Source organism: Salminus brasiliensis, chromosome 15, assembly GCF_030463535.1.
Source record: "Salminus brasiliensis chromosome 15, fSalBra1.hap2, whole genome shotgun sequence".
NCBI lineage: Eukaryota > Metazoa > Chordata > Actinopteri > Characiformes > Bryconidae > Salminus > Salminus brasiliensis.
In genome coordinates this window covers 7794562-7815786 of record NC_132892.1, presented here as the reverse complement: position 1 = coordinate 7815786, position 21225 = coordinate 7794562, and the positions used below count along the sequence as shown (strand labels likewise).

General features: G+C 37.1%; 1 protein-coding gene across 2 annotated transcripts; it reads left to right on the top strand.

The window, feature by feature from the left end:
• Window positions 1–7487: 7487 nt before the first annotated feature.
• Window positions 7488–19723, top strand: LOC140535845 (T-cell surface antigen CD2-like). Of its 2 annotated transcripts, none has more exons than XM_072657374.1 (6): window positions 7488–7499; window positions 13422–13504; window positions 13953–14252; window positions 14355–14585; window positions 14942–15091; window positions 18435–19723. In XM_072657374.1, exons 2-6 carry the CDS (start codon window positions 13441–13443, stop codon window positions 18722–18724), a joined length of 1035 nt encoding a protein of 344 aa, XP_072513475.1. In that variant the 5' UTR covers window positions 7488–7499; window positions 13422–13440; the 3' UTR covers window positions 18725–19723. The 2 variants fall into 2 exon arrangements, with proteins under 2 accessions (XP_072513475.1, XP_072513474.1); XM_072657373.1 differs by lacking the exon at window positions 7488–7499 and adding an exon at window positions 7578–7677.
• The last annotated feature ends 1502 nt before the right edge of the window (window positions 19724–21225 follow it).

Below are 21225 nucleotides of genomic sequence, written 5' to 3'. Positions count from 1 at the left end.
TACCAGATTAACGAGCTACGGCATTTCATGGCTTGGAAGAAATTCCGCCCCTTCCCAAAATGAAGATTCTGATTGGTTCTGCCTGAGTTTGACTCTCTAGCAGCGAGAAGTTGGAAATTAACCAGACGTGTTTAATCACGTGAAATCTCTGACCTTTTATTTTTGTTGTTGTTTTAAGTAAAGAGTAAAATGTAAAAGTGCATACAAATGTACTGGTGCATACTGGCTCACTTGATGTACTGGCCATGGACATCCTCTGAACTGAAAGGTAGTGCTGTTACCTCAAGGTGGCAGGGTGCACATCAACATGTTCTCTGCTCTTCACTTTCTTTTTCTTCATTTAATCAATACCAAGCATTTACTGGTGTTTTATACAGATTAAACCTTAATCTGTATTATTTATGTAATTAGATTTGTCAGAATAGTTATTGTTATAATTGCAATATGTAATTCATTGATGGCCTAGAAAAGGCATTTTCTCTTACTCTTACTCGCCACAAAGTAACAAGGGAATCTGCTGCAAAGAGGAGATAACCTTAGAATAGTTGAAGTAGTGTCTCCTTGCTTGAAATACTATTATAAAGAGGAGTGATGCAAAGACTGTGGTTAGAGCTGGGCTATCGATAACAGGGTTGTGGGTTCGATTCCCGGGCTCGGCAAGCTGCCACTGTTGGGCCCTTGAGCAAGGCTCTTTACCCTCTCTGCTCCCTGGGCGCTGGAGTTGGTTGCCCACTGCTCTGCGGGTGTGTACTCACTGCCCCTAGTTCACTAGTGTGTGTGTTTACTACCACAGATGGGTTAAATGCGGAGGACACATTTCGTTGTACAGTGTAAACTGCACAGTGACAAATACGTGCACCTTTACCTTTAATGCGTCAAAGTCTGTAGTGATAGCATGTTAACTCGCTGCCGTCCAGCTCTACTGCTAGTGGGGTGATAGGGTTACAGCGGTAACTGGTACACCATGGTATGAAAATGAACGGTTATCATATCAGACTCCGCAAGTAGTGATACACACACATCAAAAAAATATATAAGATTAAGGAGAAAATACACAATTTGTCTTGCTCAAAGGGCTGATGGTGTGAGTTAAAGATTCAGATTAGAATTAGGATCATCTACAGCTGGTTACTATTTTGATAAATATTTAGAGCACTTGTGCTGGTGTTTCTCACTATGTTTCAGAAGTATCGAGCGCCTGCACCGCTTAACAGGCTGCTCGTCGGCTAGTCTGCCTCAAATATCTGGGGTGTTGGGTGTCCATGTTGGGTTTTAACACAGCCAACAGGAGAGCAGTTAACATCATGGAAGTCCCTTCAACATGGACGAAAGGCTAGTTTGTCTTGGCCGAAGCACATTGCTTAATGTTAACACCACATCACAATTCTGAATGGACAGACTAAAGACTAGCACTTACTGAGCTTAATTTTTAAGGAGAAAAAATCAGTAGGTTTAATTCCTCCTTTTTTCATGTACATTTTCCTTCATAATGCAACTTTTAAAAAAATGTATGTGTCCTGTGTCAGATTATATTAATAAAGGGCCAGCGTAAAACTGTAACACTAGTCTAAACATAGACAGGACAGTTTCTTGATGAACATTAATACATAAACATTTATCATTTACACAGACTAAGAAATAGCCATAATAGCCTATACAGCCAAATTATCTCTTTTTTAGTTTCAGCCTAAGTGTCTCACAAGTAAAATAAAATAATACTGTAATGTAAAAGATTCTTCTTAAAAAATAAGAAATACATGAATAAAAATGAAAAAGCCAGTTCAGGGTCCGGTCGTGAGGCACGTAGCTGCAGCAACCGTTTCCAAGACAACAAAGCTGTACTGTTTGTTTGTTTATTTTCTGTCGCTATTTATCTTATATATTCCATACTTACTACCTCAGTGCCTGCTGTGTTTCACGTTTCATGTGCGTTGTATGCTGTCACATATATAATATATATAACATATATAATGTCACAGCATATTAAATTTCTAGGCACCTTATTATCAATACCTACCTATTAAATATCTATGCACCTTACACTCAATACCTCTACTCAGAATTGAGATGTATTTATTGTACTGTCTCGCACGTTGTACTTTCTGAAGTCTGTCCGGTACTGTATTGTTTTTGTACTCGTTTTGTTCAATGTTGCACCCTTGTTCTGGAGAAAACGTAATTTCATTTTACTGTGTACTTGTACAGAGCTGAAATGACAATCAAAGTCATTTGACTTGACTTGACTTAAAGTCAAACCGAGTAATCAGGTGCTGGTCATAAAATTAGAATATTTAGAAAAAGTTGATTTATTTCAGTAATTCCATTCAAAAAGTGAAACTTGTATATTATATTCATTCATTACACACATACTGATATATTTCAAGTGTTTATTTCTTTTCATTTTGATGGTTATAACTGACAACTAATGAAAAACCTCAAATTCAGTATCTCAGAAAATTTGAATATTAGAATTAAAATTAGAATATTGTGAAAAGGTTCAATATTGAAGACACCTGGTGCCACACTCTAATCAGCTAATTAAATGGTCTCTCAGTCTAGTTCTGTTGGCTACACAATCATGGGAAAGACTGCTGACTTGACAGTGGTCCAAAAGACAACCATTGACACCTTGCACAAGGGGGGCAAGACACAAAAGGTCATTGCTAAAGAGGCTGGCTGTTCACAGAGCTCTGTGTCCAAGCACAATAATAGAGAGGCGAAGGGAAGGAAAAGATGTGGTAGAAAAAAGGGTACAAGCAATACGGATAACTGCACCCTGGAGAGGATTGTGAAACAAAATCCATTCAAAAATGTGGGGGAAATTTACAAAGATTGGACTGCAGCTGGAGTCAGTGCTTTAAGAACCACCATGCACAGACGTATGCTAGATATGGGTTTCAGCTGTCGCATTCCTTGTGTCAAGCCACTCTTGAACAAGAGAAAGCGTCAGAAGTGTCTCGTCTGGGCTAAAGACTGCTGCTGAGTGGTCCAAAATTATATTCTCTGATGAAAGTAAATTTTGCATTTTCTTTTGGAAATCAAGGTCCCAGAGTCTGGAGAAAGAGAGGAGATGCACAGAATCCATGTTGCTTGAGGTCCAGTATAAAGTTTCCACAGTCAGTGATGGTTTGGGGTGCCATGTCATCTGCTGGTGTTGGTCCACTGTGTTTTCTGAGGTCCAAGGTCAACGCAGCCGTCTACCAGGACGTTTTTGTGCACTTTATGCTTCCTGCTGCTGACCAACTTTATGGAGATGCAGATTTAATTTTCCAACAGGACTTGGCACCTGCACACAGTGCCAAAGCTACCAGTACCTGGTTTAAAGACCATTATATCCCTGTTCTTAATTGGCCAGCAAACTCGCCTGGCCTTAACCCCATAGAAAATCTGTGGGGTATTGTGAAGTAGAAGATGCGATATGCCAGACCCGACAATGCAGAAGAGCTGAGGGCCACTATCAGAGCAACCTGGGCTCTCATAACACCTGATCAGTGCCACAGACTGATCGACTCCATGCCACGCCGCATTGCTGCAGTAATCCAGGCTAAAGGAGCCCCAACTAAGTATTGAGTGCTGTACATGCTCATACTTTTCATGTTCATACTTTTCATTTGGCCAACATTTCTAAAAATCCTTTTTTTGTATTGGTCTTAAGTAATATTCAAATTTTCTGAGATACTGGATTTGGGGTTTCATTAGTTGTCAGTTAAAACCATCAAAATTAAAAGAAATAAACACTCAAAATATATCAGTCTGTGTGTAATGAATAAATATAATATACAAGTTTCACTTTTTGAATGAAATAAACTGAAATAAATCAACTTTTTCATGATATTCTAATTTTATGACCAGCACCTGTAGTGGCAATGAGAAGGTGGGACTTAACCAGCGTGGCTAAGGTGCTTTATTTTCCAACATTATAATGCTCAAACTTAAACTAGTTTTCAGTAAAATTTCTAAATCAACAGTGAGAAAACACTAAGGGTAATAGTAAAAAGCCACTATCAGCGGTTTGAGCACCGGGATATCGATAACAGGGTTGTGGGTTCGATTCCTCGGCAAGCTGCCACTGTTGGCCACCGCTCTGGGTGTGTGTGTGTACTCACTGCCCCTAACACATGTGTATGTGTGAGTGTGTGTTCACTACCAGATTTAGATACCAGGTTAAATGCGGAGGACACATTTGACAAATAATTGACAAATACGTGCACCTTTACCTTTTTTACCTTTTCCTCATCATGCCGCTATAATCATAGCGAATTCTCTCTCTTCGAATTTAGGATTTTACAAAAAAAAAAAAAAAAAATAAGTCGACGGAAGTCACATGACTTTCCAGCAGCTTTTGCTCATTTCACAGAGCTTCACCTAATTTGGGTGGCAGAGATGGTTTAAGCGGAAAGACATTCAGCAGAGACAATGCTAAGGTATGTGGGTCATGTATACTTCAATTAATTTAGCTCCTCAGGTTTCTGGTATACTAGCTCTTGTTTGCTTTAAATAATAAGAAGTCTCTGGTAAAACTTGAAAGCCATGTTTCAAGACGTTTTAAGAAAAGTTTTTCCCTTTTTTTTGATGTAAACGGTTACATCCTAGTACACGTTCATAGGTCCACAGCGAGGAGGGTCAAAAAACTGTTATGTCATGGACACAGAAGCACTATGTGTAAAGATGCGTTCTGAAAAACAAGAAATGAACTATTCTGGACACGGTCTGGTTTCATTTCCACATTTATGAGCTATGCCCTTCTATGGACTGATACAAATAATATATAAAGTTGCAGCGTCATTTTAGATAACATTTATTAACATTATATAAAACGTTCTTAAAATGTTACGAAAAGAATATCTGTTGTGTGACAAACGCTATGCAGGCGGTTCAGACAAACTAGGCTTGCCTGATCTTGTTAGTTTCACATTCCAAGCTAATCTAGATCTGGTGTTATGATAGCAGCTGTATTATTTATTTATTTATTTTTTTAGTTTCAGTTTTCTGACACCATCTTTCAGTGAAGGCATGGAGGTTTAAATATTATTTAGGCACTATTGTGTTTTTTGTGGTAAATGAAAATCAGTTACTACAGAAGTACATTGTAAATGGAGTAGAATAGTGATCACAGCCTAGTCTTTAAGTCAGTCCACATTTAACCTTGTTTAACAAGCAGTATTATTTTTTTAAGGAAGATTAAGAGTTGCTGTCCAGCACTGTAGATAAAACAAGTCTACCAGCTGATGCATCAGTTTTGTGCTCACTGATTCTTTTATTCGGTCAATTCACAAAACTAAGCCCAGCTAGGGAGCCATGAGAAAAGGTTTACAAAACTAACAATATGTCTTTTCCATGCAATCTGGTGTCCACCACAGGAGGATGGGTTCCCCCTCCTCACCACTGGCTTGCTTACTTGAGCCTTGTACCCAGATCTAGAAAGGCGCTCTGTTACAAGCGCAATATAAATCAGGAAAAAAAGGAAAAGGCCTTCTTAACTTTCAGTGGAAATCAGTGTAGAAAGATTTTATTCCAAGTAATTTTGGATAGTCTGGATCGACTTATTCACTGCAACATTTTGGCACACTGTATTAAATGTGAACTAGTGTATTACAATTGTGTAAAATCAGTCATGTGCAAGAATTAAACCGACCAGACCAGCTAAGACTTACTGTCAAAAAAAAGTGGTTGGATAACGGGATACTGGTAGGTTGGCTATCGTGATTGTGTGTGTCCATTAAAACACAGGAGGATGAAAAGACTTAATAGATGTTTACTCACACAAAGGTTGCAACAATGGCTGGATGAATGGATAAAGGAGGGATAATGGACGTTTGACAATGATACATGGATGAGTGTAGAATGGATATTGAGGGACAATTGTAAAGGATAAATGGTTTGTAAAGTATGGATGGTTTTATCTACTAACAATAACAAATACAGAAATCCACAAGAACAAACAATACAACAAAGGGAATGCAAACCAAGTAAGTAAATAAACCAAAAGCAAGTACAATCATCTAACAGAAGAAGACAAATATAAGGTAATGCTAAAAAAAAACATCTAAGGAGGACATGTACATGGCACAATGAAAAAACAAAGGTAATGGCAAAGGTGACCTGTGAGACTGCCTATGCACAATGCTGAGGTACTTTCTGAGGCCACACATTACCTCTCCTTTGCACAGTGGTGTACACTGTGTGTATGTTTAGAAATTGCACAGAGATTCATTATGGGAGAAGCTCAAGACATGGTGAGCTATGGGCCGTTTCAAACAACTTGGACAGCTTTCAAAAGTAGCCACAGATGTCTAAGCCTTGCATGGGATCGGACTCTTAACTTTCGTTTCTTTCGAGTAAGGGCTGCCTTGTTTCAGCTCCCTGAAATCAGCTCCTTTCTGAAGATTTGAAATTCAGGATGTAATGCCACAGGTAGGATTGGGTACCAACATGGCACCTGTTCCCTTCGGTATCTACTAGACCGAGTAGTAACACAGGTCAATGCCTCATTTCAGTTCCAATACAATGCCAGATATGTAAAACCCCCAGATCGATTCAAAATGCACGCTTCAGTCGATAGACGTATATCCTGTAAGTTACGTTACCGTCCCTAGTTTACATTACACCTGCTCTGATGCAGGGCTGTCAACGTTTACAACTGTTTTGAAGTGAAATGTTGTATTTGATGCTATGCTAAAAGCCATCACTTACACGTCAGTAAGTAAATTTAATAATACAACATAAGGAAATGCGTTTCCATCCACTACAACTATGCGAAGAAACTTGCATGACGCAGGCTACATGTATTGAAATTGAGCAAAATTGAGAGATTTAACATAGTCTTTGGTTTAAGCAGAATCCTCTTTACAGGTATTCTCAAAAATACCAACGGCACCGCAATTGATTTAGTTACATTTTTTCGCTATCTGGGCTGTGACAGCTGCGAAGCTAACCATTCGGGTAAGCGGTCATAAACATTAGCGAACGAGTCAAAACAATACTGACCTACTGGTTCTTGTCAGTGCATGGATTTCAGCAGTCTCCTTGGTTTTTCTCTCCCCCGTCCTGGGCAGGAGACCAAATGCCCTCTGTTGCTGATTAGTTTGACAGTGATACATGGATGAGTGTAGAATGGATATTGAGGGACAATTGTAAAGGATAAATGGTTTGTAAAGTATGGATGGTTTTATCTACTAACAATAACAAATACAGAAATCCACAAGAACAAACAATACAACAAAGGGAATGCAAACTAAGTAAATAAACCAAAAGCAAGTACAATCATCTAACAGAAGAAGACAAATATAAGGTAATGCTAAAAAAAACATCTAAGGAGGACATGTACATGGCACAATGAAAAAACAAAGGTAATGGCAAAGGTGACCTGTGAGACTGCCTATGCACAATGCTGAGGTACTTTCTGAGGCCACATATACCTCTCCTTTGCACAGTGGTGTACACTGCGTGTATGTTTAGAAATTGCACAGAGATTCATTATGGGAGAAGCTCAAGACATGGTGAGCTATGGGCCGTTTCAAACAACTTGGACAGCTTTCAAAAGTAGCCACAGATGTCTAAGCCTTGCATGGGATCGGACTCTTAACTTTCGTTTCTTTCGAGTAAGGGCTGCCTTGTTTCAGCTCCCTGAAATCAGCTCCTTTCTGAAGATTTGAAATTCAGGAAGTAATGCCACAGGTAGGATTGGGTACCAACATGGCATCTGTTCCCATATGTTCGGTATCTACTAGACCGAGTAGTAACACAGGTCAATGCCTCATTTCAGTTCCAATACAATGCCAGATATGTAAAACCCCCAGATCGATTCAAAATGCACGCTTCAGTCGATAGACGTATATCCTGTAAGTTACGTTACCGTCCCTAGTTTACATTACACCTGCTCTGATGCAGGGCTGTCAACGTTTACAACTGTTTTGAAGTGAAATGTTGTATTTGATGCTATGCTAAAAGCCATCACTTACACGTCAGTAAGTAAATTTAATAATACAACATAAGGAAATGCGTTTCCATCCACTACAACTATGCGAAGAAACTTGCATGACGCAGGCTATATGTATTGAAATTGAGCAAAATGGAGAGATTTAACATAGTCTTTGGTTTAAGCAGAATCCTCTTTACAGGTATTCTCAAAAATACCAACGGCACCGCAATTGATTTAGTTACATTTTTTCGCTATCTGGGCTGTGACAGCTGCGAAGCTAACCATTCGGGTAAGCGGTCATAAACATTAGCGAACGAGTCAAAACAATACTGACCTACTGGTTCTTGTCAGTGCATGGATTTCAGCAGTCTCCTTGGTTTTTCTCTCCCCCGTCCTGGGCAGGAGACCAAATGCCCTCTGTTGCTGATTAGTGTCGTGCCTTTTCGTCCGAACCATTTTGTTTTCCATGTTCATAACTAAAGGCTGTGTACGAGCACAGGATTTTTTTTTTCCAGCGAACACATAAAAAACAGCTATCGGACTAAGAGTGTATAATTGATGAATTTGACAAAAACGGTATTGAATTTACATCGTAGTTGCATATTTAATTGTATATTTACTTCTTGTGGCGTGTCCTCTGTCTTTTCGCTCTCTGGTGATGCCAGTGATTGTTTTGGGGTCTTTCTTCACAGGTCGCACAAAGTTTATTTGATGACCTGTTGTTTTTCTTTGGTTTTCTTGTTGTCAGCGCACCAGAATTGTCTTTCTTCCTCGGGACATAAATAGTTGTTGGCGCTTTTTGAACATGGTAAAGTTTCTATTCGATATTCAGCGGGCATCTGCGTTTTGTGCTCACAAATCTCTGAAGTTACATTTCCTAAACGGTGGAGAAACAGAGAGCAAACTATACTCGTTCTATCCTGTCTTAATTCGGTTTTGCCGAGTAAATTTAATCAAAATAACTCGAATTGCTGTACCAAGCACAGAGGACGGCAAGGGACCGTCTAAAAAGTGCAGATATTGTTTAGAAACGTGGACCATTCCCAGAAATAATAAGCTTGTTGGTATTACTTATAACGACTTAAAGCCTACTGAAGAACAGAGTTTATGTGAACATCAATGACTAACCTTAACAACTTTAACTCTAACGGATAAATATAGTACTTTTTAGCACTTTTGACATTTGACATGCATGTAGTGATTTTTTAAAAAAACAATACATTTATACTGTGGCACCTCCATACTTTATACAAATCTCAATCACATGTAGTGCACAGACACACACATTGCAACCTTTAGTTTGGTAAATATACCTTAGTTAATTGTGATGAATCTTTTCTATAAATAGATTGCTACTGCAGTCCTAGTCCAGGGGTTTGCTAGCCCTGGATGCTCAAACAGCCTCCTTTGAAAAGGGTTGTGGCTTTGGTGCTGAATTAGTTGGGTGCGAAGCTGGTTTCCAAGACAGACACAGCCAAATACAGGACCAATCTGGAAGAAAACGTGTTGGAGTCTGCAAAAGACCTGAGACTTGGACGGAGATTTATCTTCCAACAAGACAATGATCCAAAACATAAAGCAAAATCTACAATAGAATGGTTCACAAATAAACGTATCCAGGTATTAGAATGGCCAAGTCAAAGTCCAGACCTGAATCCAATCGAGAATCTGTGGAAAGAGCTGAAAACTGCTGTTCACAAACGCTCTCCATCCAACCTCACTGAGCTCGAGCTGTTTTGCAAGGAAGAATGGGCAAAAATTACAGTCCTTACTTTTCAGTTTTTAATTTCTAAAAAAAAGTTTTAAATATCCAATAAATTTCGTTCCACTTCACGATTGTGTCCCACTTGTTGTTGATTCTTCACAAAAAATGACAATTTCATATCTTTATGTTTGAAGCCTGAAATGTGGCAGGCTTACTTTTGCAAGGCACTGTAGCTTGAGGGACCCATTGCACATCCTGAGCTCTGAAACCACAGGGATCTTTTCCCACAACCTGGCAGGCTTGGAGTCCAACTGAGCTCCAAGCTTCTACAGTAGCTTTATCAAGGCACAGAGAAGAGATGTGGCACTGAGGACCCTAGCAGCCAGAGCTGGAGGAAGAAAAATGCCTTGCCTTCCCTAGGAGGGAGGGGCTGGATGATTGAACAAACCTCCCTTCTGGGTGCTTTTCTGGGGTACAATGAGCCTGACATGGAGCAGTTTGTCCAAACGCTTTTGTTGCGTTTAGCCTCTTTTGTGAAACCAAAATTGAACAAAATTAATTTTTGTTCACTTGAAAAAGCAGAATGTCATGTGCCTTTTACTAAAGCTTTATGCTGGAGCGCGGTCAGAGTGACCCTCGGATTCTTGCTCACCTCCCTGGCCAAGGTCAGTCTTCCCCAATCGCTAATTTTGGCCAGGTCTAGGAAGAGTCTTGGTAGTTCGATTTTTGAATGATGATGGCCACTGTGCTCTTTGGGATCTGTTAAGCTGCAGCAAGTTTTTTTGTACCCTTCTTCATGTCTTTTCACAAGATTATTTTTTCTAGATGCACTCGCATATTGCAGATATATATGCACACAGTAATATCAGAATATTATGACCACCCCTGGCTTTGAATGAACTCCGCCCTATTCTAGTACCCTGTAGAGCCTCATTACAGTCTTGCATGGTGTGCTTCCCTCTTTTAGTGTTGGGTGCAGGGTATCAACTTCTTCAACAGAGCTGGTCTTCTAAATCAGTTTATTCAGATTTTTTGGTTGATACTGTTGCCTCAGAACACAACAGCATAGAAGATAGCACTTGCCACAACAGACTGGTCGTATGTCTATAGGAGCACACACCAAAGAACCTCCTCAAAAGGTGAAGATGGCTTTGGCTCCCACAAAATACTCCTCATGTTACTAAACAATAAAAGCTTCTGTTGTACTGCAGTACAGGAGATGTGTGCTATTATAACAACTTGCAACTAAATATAAAACCAGTACAGGAGCATATCAATACTGAATTGCATTTTTCATATATGAAACTTAACATTGCAACTTGTTCAGTTCAGTTTGTCGTCCAAGTGAACACCTAAGTACATGTATGTAACAACCAGCTCCTCATCCACTCTAATGAGGGTGACTGGAGACCAAGGTGGTTTGGACTTCCTATAATCAACCAACTTCTCAGTGCTTTTACTGACATTGAGCTGCAGTTGATTCCATTTACAAACTTCAACAAAAGTCCTCCACCAGCTCTCTGTATACATCCTTTTTGCTGCTTTTGATACACCCACATGGCCATGTCAGAATTTCTGTGGATGATATTACTCAGTGTTATACCTGAAATCTGAAATGTGCAGCTTGAACAGGGTGCAATCCCAGTCACATGAGGGACATTGGTGCTATGTGTAACTAGGGTCAACCAGACAAATAGTCCATTTTCAAAGAGGTGATGGATTTGTCTGTCTACATCCGCTGTAGCTTCTCCCCAAGCAGTGCTGGCTATGTGGTGTTGAAAGCACATGGGAAATCAAAGAACATGAGCCAGTGCTGCCTGTTGTGTCTAATACCTTTTCCAGATGGTAGATGACTTCTACCTGCTGGACTCCGATACCATTCTGGTATGCAAACTGCAGAGAGTCATGAGCTAATCTAACTAATAGTCTCAGGCGAGCCAGTACCTCCCTCTACAGTGTGTGCATTAGATGGGTTGTCAGAGTGATAGGTCGAGAGTCATTTGATGCTGTTAGTTGCCTTTTCTTGGGGACAGAAACCACAAGTTTGTCACTTGGCCAGGACTCTTTTCAGACTGTGGCTCAGGTTAAAGATGCACTCAGTTTTAGTATGTGAGATTCAAGGCTTCTGGTTCTGCAGTTTGCCCTGTTTGCATGTCCTCAGTTGCTTCTATTCCTAGTTAGCAGTGAAAGAAGGTGTTGCTGGACTGCTCAGGAGTGACAATATGGAGATTCATTATGGGCAATGACCTTCAGTTCACTAATAAGCTTGGGTTTGTGTGCTGTAATCGCCTTTTTCAAATCCCACGAAAGATTTTCTATGGGTTTCTATGGGGCCACTAACAAATATTTAAGGGGTTCTTCTGAAACCAAGCTTTGGTGGACTTGAGGTGTGCATGAGATCATTGTCCTGTTGGAAGGAATTCAACAATTTCCCACATGCTACCTGATTAACTCCACCTTGCCCTCCACATACTGCAGGTTTCCAGTGGCAGATGAAGCAAAGCAGCCCCTAAGCATCACAGAGTCACTACAATGCTTTGCTGTATGTAGGATGTTCTTTTCAGCAAATGCTTAATTCTTTCTCCTCAGGATATACCGCTGATTGATCCAGTTTTGTTTTATTGCTCCACGGAACAGAATCCTAAAAACCTCTTTGGATATTTTTATGGTTTTGAGTACATTTTTTTTATTTTTAGCATCACAGAATTACCAATGTTAGTCACCGTATGCATATTTTGACCCTGTTTGTATAATGATGATAATTAATGACTGTTAATTTCAGCGAACCCCAGAAAGTGCTAAATTGCATATCGTACACTCATTTTGCCCCCCAGAAAAACAGTTTAAATAACTAATTGAAAGGTCATTGAAATTTTCATGACTGTAGTGGTGAGTGCAGTTTCCCACATTTTCAAAAGACTGAAGGTCTGGTACAGAAAGAAGTCTGACAGACCCAAATCCACTACAGCAAGTTTCTAAGTGTCACCAGTGTTGTGTGATAGACAGCTCACATGACAGCTTAACACTGGACCAAGTCTCAGTTTTAACTGTGAGGTGAAGACTTGGAGCTGCATGTTTGACAGGTAGAGTGGCAGTAAGAAAGTCATTGCTTAGAAAGAAAAATCAGCAGTGCCAGTAGACTACTGAACATTTGGGGGTGTTCTAAAACTTTTTACCGGAACTGTATATATAAACTTCTGACCACAATTGTGTATATATATAGTACACATATATGGCCAACACACCAAAGGGCTGGGATAATTGACAGATCCCTAATTGCTGATTTTCTTTTCTGGTGGTGGTGTGTGCTTGGGCAAATGGTTTTACTTGTAATGTCCAGACTGTGAAGTCTCAATTAAATTCTAAACCCACAATTGAAATGCAGCCACTGCTTAATTGTTTATGATCAGGTAAAATTGCCTAAAATTTAAATGAGTGGCCCAAAAGTAGAAGTCACTCTTCACTCTTGAATTTTGGCAAAATTAAGAATATGTAGGAGTGCCAATAACTGTGATGCATACCTACGTACTATTTGTTTGTTTGTTCATTTGTTTGATCATATGTTATATTTAAAGAAAATCATGATAGGGTGGAATAAGGTAATTAATATCAACGAGCAATTCTAGACCACCTGCTCTCTCAGTTTTCTCATCTCAGGTTTAGCTGTAAACCTTCCACATTAAGTGGAGGCAGCAGAGAGCTACTTTTAGGGTAAAATACAAAACAACTCATTGCATTAACAGACACGCTTCAGTTCAAAAACAGGAAACTGATACCGTTTCCTTCATTTGTCAGTGAAGTGCTGAGAAGAACCATGAACTTCAACAGCAGTGCCACACTCTTATTCTTCTGCGGCCTGATTATTTCTGCCCTTGAGGGTAAGTTGTGATTTTTATTAGTATGTTTAATTACTCACAGTGTGATCTTAAATCTGATCATCTGTAAATGGTCATATTTAATATTGATTGTGAGAGAAAAGTGTTCATGTATTTCTTTTGTATTCATATTTGGGCTCTTTTTTCAGTTTGTCAAAGGGGAAACAATCTAAATACAATGAATGCTAATAAAGGCTAAATATTAAGTCAAGTATTAAGTTAAATGTGAAAATAATTGTGAAATCTGTGTAGTGCATCATTGACCAGTTCAGTAATACATTTTGTTTTTACACTTAATGTTTAATTATACTTTATTGCTGTAATGTTTTGCATTGTCAAAGTTTTGGTTGGAATTCATCTTATGGTTTATTACCACATAATGTGATTTCTCACAAGAATGAAAAATATATACATTTCTGTAAAATATTTGTAATTTTTTTCTTCTCCACAGACTCCAATACATGTAATTACACAGTGGCACCAGGAGACATTTTAACCATTCCATTCCATAATTCGATTGCTGTGACTGATGAATTGCGATGGACACATCTTGACTCTAAAGAGAGTACGCTGATAGTTAAATGGAAAAATGGAAAAACAATTTTCTGTCAAAAACCATATAATATGAGCAAAGATGGGTCTCTTATAATCAAACATGTGACCATGAAAAATAAGGGCAACTTTAAAGCTGAAGTTCACAGTTCAGATGGCACATTTAAAGGATCACAATCAATCCAACTATGTGTTTATGGTAAGCTAATATATATATATAGTTCATGTTATAGGCATACTTAAAATTGCACATCTTATCAGTGGCTTCATCAATTGATGTTTTAATTGTTACATTTACCAGAAAAGGTTCTTAAGCCAAATGTGAGTATCATATGTAAAGAGGAGAAGCCTTCCGTCCAATGTGAAGTTAATGGAAAAAACAATCTTACCATCAGCTGGTATGAAAATGGGAAAAAAATTGATGCTAAAGAAAATGGAGTTGTCCTCCGTAATGTCAAGAACAATCAGATGTATGAATGTGCTGTTCTGCAACCCACTCAAAGTGACAAAAGTGAGGCAATCAAAGCAATATGTAAGTACTTTTTTTTATTAATCTAATTCATGTTCTTTGCGTAGAACAATCTCAATGTAGTCCAAATGTTGTTCAACATTGAAGAACGTAAGATGGCATGTTGGAAGACCAAAGCAAGAGTTTTTTTTCATTCTGTGTTTCTGGCTTGTAATGGATTTATCCACAATGTGTGTTTTATTAACAATACTTTTATCAAATAAGACTGTTTTATCAAATAATATTGTTTGTTATTTATTTGTCTTTCTCACATATTGCATTATTTATTCTTGAGTGCTTTTGGTGTGCAAGAATGCATTTACTTATTGGCTGACTGACTAATTGACAGATCTATCCATAAATACAATGCAATTGCACAGGTGATACAGGGGGGCATTTGCTTTTTGGCTTTGATCGTTGGATAATGGTGGGGATCCTAGCAGGAGGAGGGGCTCTTGTGCTGCTGTTGACGATTGTGCTAGTGACTTGTGCTTGTCTAAGCTGCAAACGACGAGAGAAACACCTACAAGGTAAGCTCAAGCAGATTTTGTTACATGGCCAGCATTTCCTGCAATATAACAGTTTCCTAATTTTGCATAACCTAATAAAATTTGATGAAAAACCTTAGGAAATAGTATTTTTTAAAATACAAGAAGCAAAAAATTTGCAATTTTTTATAATAAACAAATGTTATTCATCAATTTGTTGATGTAACTAACAAAATACTACAAAAAAATCGAATAGGCAAGTTAACATAAAATAGGAAAACAATTAAGCAGTCCTAATTCAACATATATATGCTTAAATTAAACTATATAAATGGGGAATACAGGAATTAGTTCCCAAAACATCACACAGTAAATACACACATGGTTATCTGTATGGAACAGAGTACATGCCCACAAAACACCAAATCTGCTTAACCACAGAACTAACCAAGCTTAAAGATTCAGCATGACTAAGAAAAGATTGCCATATTGATGTAAATCTTTCCACTGACCCCCTAAAAATAAATCTAATCTTCAGTTTACATCAAATCCCCATCCATTGTGCAAATGTTGGGATTACAGTCCTTCCATCTAACCAGAATTTGTCATCTACAAATTATTTATTAAATCACATTTGTTGTCTACAAATTCTGTACTGTTTTCTTTCCTAGAAATTAAGCGAGACAGTAAGGTTTTTAATACATTTCACATTTTACATGCTTTACATATCTACACATTTCTCATCTACTACATTATAATTTTAATTATACATTGACTAAAGTATAATAAGTGATACACAAATGTTTTCATTAGTAAATAAAATTAAACAGTTGATCAAGGATTATAGTGAAACATTTACTGAAATAATTTAATAGATAATAATTCATATCCATACAGTTAGATATTTAATAAATGGTCATGAAATAGATTATCACAGGCAAGTGAAAATGTAAATTAATGAGAAGTTTACTAACCAGCTTTTCTTGACCCCTCAATATGATTTTTTTTTTGCCCAGTGATGACCACAACCATTAAGATCAGAACAAGTAGGGGGAAATGTGTATAAGCTGAAACTGTAGACATATTAATCCAATTTATTTATAAATGTTGTAATTATCAATAATTGTCAATAGTTTGAAGTATGTCATATTCCTGTTAGATTATTATTGTTGATCACAGTAATGAATTTATTTTAATCAACAATAACATGTTATAATTATCTTCTTTTTTAATCCCCTTTTTCTCTTTATACTATGTCACAAGGAGCTATCAGTATAATATACGCAAAATTAATGTTAATGCTCAATACATTTCTTTGTAAGGGTCACTAAACAAATGTCTTTTTTCCCTATCAGTTTGTTGCCTAATACACAGTCAAGTTAACTGACAGGCTTATCAGTCACACCATATTCTAGCTTTCCGTTAATACAAGGAAGATTCCTGTTCAGTTTGATTCACATTAAACCAATTTAGTTGACTGGTAATCACTTGGTGACCTGTTTTCAACTAGCAGTAGGGCTGTGGAATAACAAAATATCTGCATAAAGGAAGTGGTGACAGATTTCATGTAAGTGATAAGCAAATGAAAAAAGATAAAGACACTGACTCCCAAGAAGCACTCTGCACTCTTTTTGTTGAGAAAGGTTTTGTGTTCCTGTTTTATCCCCCTCACAAAAAAAAAAAATCAGATGACTCATCAGAATGTCACTGTGTGAAATGTTTTTTTAATACCATGTCACAGAATTTCCTGTTCTCTAGGTCTTCGTTAACTGTGACCTGTTTTTTTTTTCCAAAAATGAGAACACAGCTGTTTGAACTCATTTTCTTTTGAGAATAAGGCTGTAAATCCGCTGTATTTGTGTTTTCTTTGTAACATCTAGTTTACCTTGCAAATGTTAATTTAAGTAATTTAACCATGTAACATGTTTTGAGGGTACATATACACTGCAAGACATCTACTCTGAACTGAAAAAGCGGGTTCTTTTGTTTTGCAGTAATGCTCTGACAAGAAAGTAAATTAAATGAACCTAACAAACCTTCTTGTTTTAGGTCCCAGTTTTCCTTAGCACCTTCTGGGCACATTGTGTGGGCCAGATGTGACTTTGTAACCAAAAATATAAAAATTTGAAAACTTTTAGTAGTGTATAGCAATGTAACTGTTGAAACTCTCTGTTCTTGCTTGTGAGAACTGAATTTCAACATATCAATCATTCAAATTGACAAGCAAACCAACTTCTACTTATTTAAATGATATAAATCCAAAGCTGCTACTAACCTTTAACACTGGTAAACGTTATTTTAAAACATTTGTTTTTCAAATTGTAGGCTACTGCTGCCATAATGACCAAGCTTGCTGATTTGCACAAAACATATTGACCCCAAAAGGAATTTTGTTTTGCTTTTTTGGATGTAGCTTAGCCTGAGTGGACTTTACACTAGTTCATCCACTCTCAAAATAATACTGAGCATGTGTCCTGCACTCACGTCTGCAGAGCTCATGTCTTGCAACCATAGAAGGATTGATTCACTTTTAGAGTTTTGGTTCTTATCAAGGTTTCTTCCTTTTGATCTGTGAGCATTTTTCTTTGCCATTTTCACCATTTGGCTTGCTCAAAAGGGGCTCCGAAACAGATTTATGTGAAATCTTGTCAACGATGCTATCTAAAATAATTAGAATTTTAAATTGAATTGCATGACATTGTCAGTCATACAATATCAAATCAGTGCACATCAGTGCACTTTACAATTTCAGAATTCAGAACAACAAATGAAATTTAGGGAGGATTAGCAAGATATATTAGGGAGGATAGCAAGAGAATCAGAAAATCAAGTAAATGCCAGTAACAGTTGGAGGAACAATGTACAGTTTCTCTAAACTACAGAGCATAATAAGGGACATATTTAGACATATTTATTTTGCATATAGAAAAAGCTTCTATGAGAGTTCTATTTTTGTTGAGGTCATTTGTAGTTAGCAACATGCCTAGTACACCTAGAACAGACCAGTCTTGTTTACCATAATGCTTGATTGCAGCAATTGTTAAGAATGCTATTAATTTTCTCCATAGAAAATGTTCCTAATTTGGCATGTTGCTAACTACTATAATTTGTGATTTACCTTAATATGTAGACAAAACAGAACATTCATGTAATTTAATTCTAAGTACTATTGACCTCTTAAGCTGGTGGATGACTAGGAGATCAGCACCCAAATGTTGTTAGTCTATAAATGTTTTCATGTTTTCCCTGTCTAATATCAACACAGACTATTCTTTGACTATTGTAGCGTTGCCAAGGTTTGCAGTTTCTTATAAATTTTGAGTAATGAAATCAATGAGGAAAGAAAGGCAAATAGTGAAGTGCTTGTCTTTTTTCTTAACTGTAGATGAAGAGGAATTTAGGCTGAACAACTTGCACACCTCTCCACATACTGGTCAGCAAAGATCGAAGCATACTGCAAGGGGTCAGCCAGCTCCTCCAGTCCCCCAAGAAGACCCTGAAGTTTCTAACTATGAAGTGGATGAACCTCCCCCTAAGACCCAGCCTAGATCCAAAAAGACCCCTCGGCCTCCACCACCTCCAATAGACGACGATGAACCTCCGCCATTACCCCAACCCAGGAAAAATGCTCCACACACCAAAAAAAGTAAAGCCCCTTTATATTTGCAACAGTGAGAGAATGAGTCAGGATTACCATTTACTTCGGTTACATAAAAAGGCTGTATTAATGAATAAAATCATTTTTCCTTAGTTTAGTGCTGGCAGTGCTGTATCGCACAATGACTCAACTTAAACTAAGCCTAAACTCAAACTTTTTTCATATTCAGTGCAAAATCAAAAAGCATTTAGAGTTTAATGGGTTTAGGTTTACTGTTTCATGAAAATTAATGCAAATTATTTTTGTACTTAATACCAAAGTCTTATCTTATCTTATCTGAATTAAAAGGTACACCATTCTTTGTCTACCCCAAACTATAATGCTGTACTATAAGGCTCTTGGCAGACATGCAGGCTCATGGAGGATTTGATTTGTCTTTCTCTTGGACAGAGCTTATAGAAACTGCAGTCTGGAAAAACTTTGCTATGTTGGAGAGACAGTTTAGACAGTTGCTTAGATGAGCCCATGTTTGATAAATATTAGTACAACGTGTGAGGATTCAGAGATTTTATAAATTTGATTCAGCTGACAGTTCCTTATTACAGCATGATTTGATTGCCCAATTTTTTTTTTCATGAAAGTGTATTAGGATTGTGTTGTGTAATTGATTATTATTGATTGAAAATGTCAATGTGTCAAGTGAATGAACCAGTGTAACCAGTGATGTCATCTCCAGTTAAGATATGTCTTAACATGATGCTTTAACCGACAAAATGTGGCAAAACTGAAAGTCATTTTATATTTGACTTGTTAGCACTAGTATGTGATGTAAACCTAACTGGAACATTCTGCAGAAACAAAACTGAATGCATGGCCCTTGCTTGCTTCCCTCGCCCGAGTCTCAGGGATGTGGTTTAAAAGCACATAGAAAAAAAACCACTGAATGACACATTGTCAGCTCTTTTTTTTTCATAGCGCTGTTTGCTCATTTCCTGTGTGTAGGAGATATGTAAAGCTGCACCTCTCGATAACAAGTTTTTTCTTCAGAGTGGAATAATTAAAATGTAGTAATAATCTTTTTTTCTCTTATCTTTCTAAAAAATTAGGCAATGCAATACAGTAATACAATAATTGTATTTTGGTGTTACAATATCACTTAACAGATTTATTGCTATACACACACATTACTGGCAAAAAAGTATTCTGACATTTTTGGTCGTGACAAAATTTTATTTCATACAATGATTGCCATCACGTCTTTTTTTAATAATGTTAAATGCTTAAAATGTCTAGAATTTTAATTTATTAAAGGGTGGATTTTTATTTTGTTTTTACCCTTTTTCTTATAACGATTGTATCTATTAACTGTGAGGACTACTCTTTTGTACATTTGTTTATCTTTTACCTTGAAAACAAGCTTATATCTAAATAAACAGATTCCTGTACTGTAATTATTACAATTGATGTAGTTTGTATGTGCTCTCATGCATGTAAATGGAAGTTTCATGGCAACCATATCCATGTAGAGCCTACTTCCTTTTATAATAAAGAACAGTTTTCAGGTAATAAAACCCCAGGGAATAGCATAGCAAAATTGTACCAGCTAATAGAACTAGGTAATAAATACTAAAGTAGTTATTTCAACATGGCATTTAGGTACATTTGATTCGGCTTTGCTACTTCAGGGGCATTTCCGGTAGTTGACCCTACAGGAAGTAGCCAAACAAGTGAGGTATTTATATATAACCTAACCTAGCAATGATTTAATTGTATTAGAACAGCTAACACACAGCAAACACCCATATATATATATATATATATATATATATATATATATATATATATATATTAGCTGTTCTAATACAATTAAATCATTGCTAGGTTAGGTTATATATAAATATAACCCCAGGGAAGGGGTTATATACACATATATATATATATAATTTTTGCAATCTTTTTGAACATTGAAAATGAAGATTTTTTTTCCTGTCACCATCTTGAAGGTAACGTTTAGTTCCAGCAGCAGCGATTTATATACTGTAGTAGACAGAGGATTCGTTTTATTAGGACACAAAATTGCTTAGTGTGTTAAGCTTTTTTTTGTCTTTTGTCTTTATTTGAATATATGTCTTTAAAAAATACATTCCAGTATTAGTGGGTTTCCTCCACACGCCACTCAAAAATGCATGTTCGGTTAGTGACAAGCGACATGTTCAGCTCTGCATGACCTAGCTATTAAATGGTGCATCTGTAGGCCACTTACAATGTAAAAAAAACAAAAAACAAAACACAACCTATAGAATCTACTCAATAACTGTAAGGTAATTATTCGTTTGGGTATATTTTACTCATATTTTGAGTAAAGATTACTTAAAGGTACAGCTACAACACTCTAAAAAATAAAGTATACCTAAACTTTCTCAAGACATTACACAGTTAACTGCTTATAAAAAGTGATTAGCACTGAATTGAAATTCTTCATGTACTTCATATTTATTATTAACCAATATGACTAATTACCAATATTTATTTAGTGAAGGTTTGCTTTGCTTACAAATAAATACTGTCAATACTAAAT

Coding starts and splice junctions, on each gene's coding strand:
- LOC140535845 (XM_072657374.1), top strand. CDS start 13,441: ATGAACTTCAACAGCAGTGCCACACTCTTATTCTTCTGCGGCCTGATT. Junction 13,505..13,952: donor GATTATTTCTGCCCTTGAGG/GTAAGTTGTGAT, acceptor TCTTCTCCACAG/ACTCCAATACATGTAATTAC. Junction 14,586..14,941: donor TGAGGCAATCAAAGCAATAT/GTAAGTACTTTT, acceptor GCAATTGCACAG/GTGATACAGGGGGGCATTTG.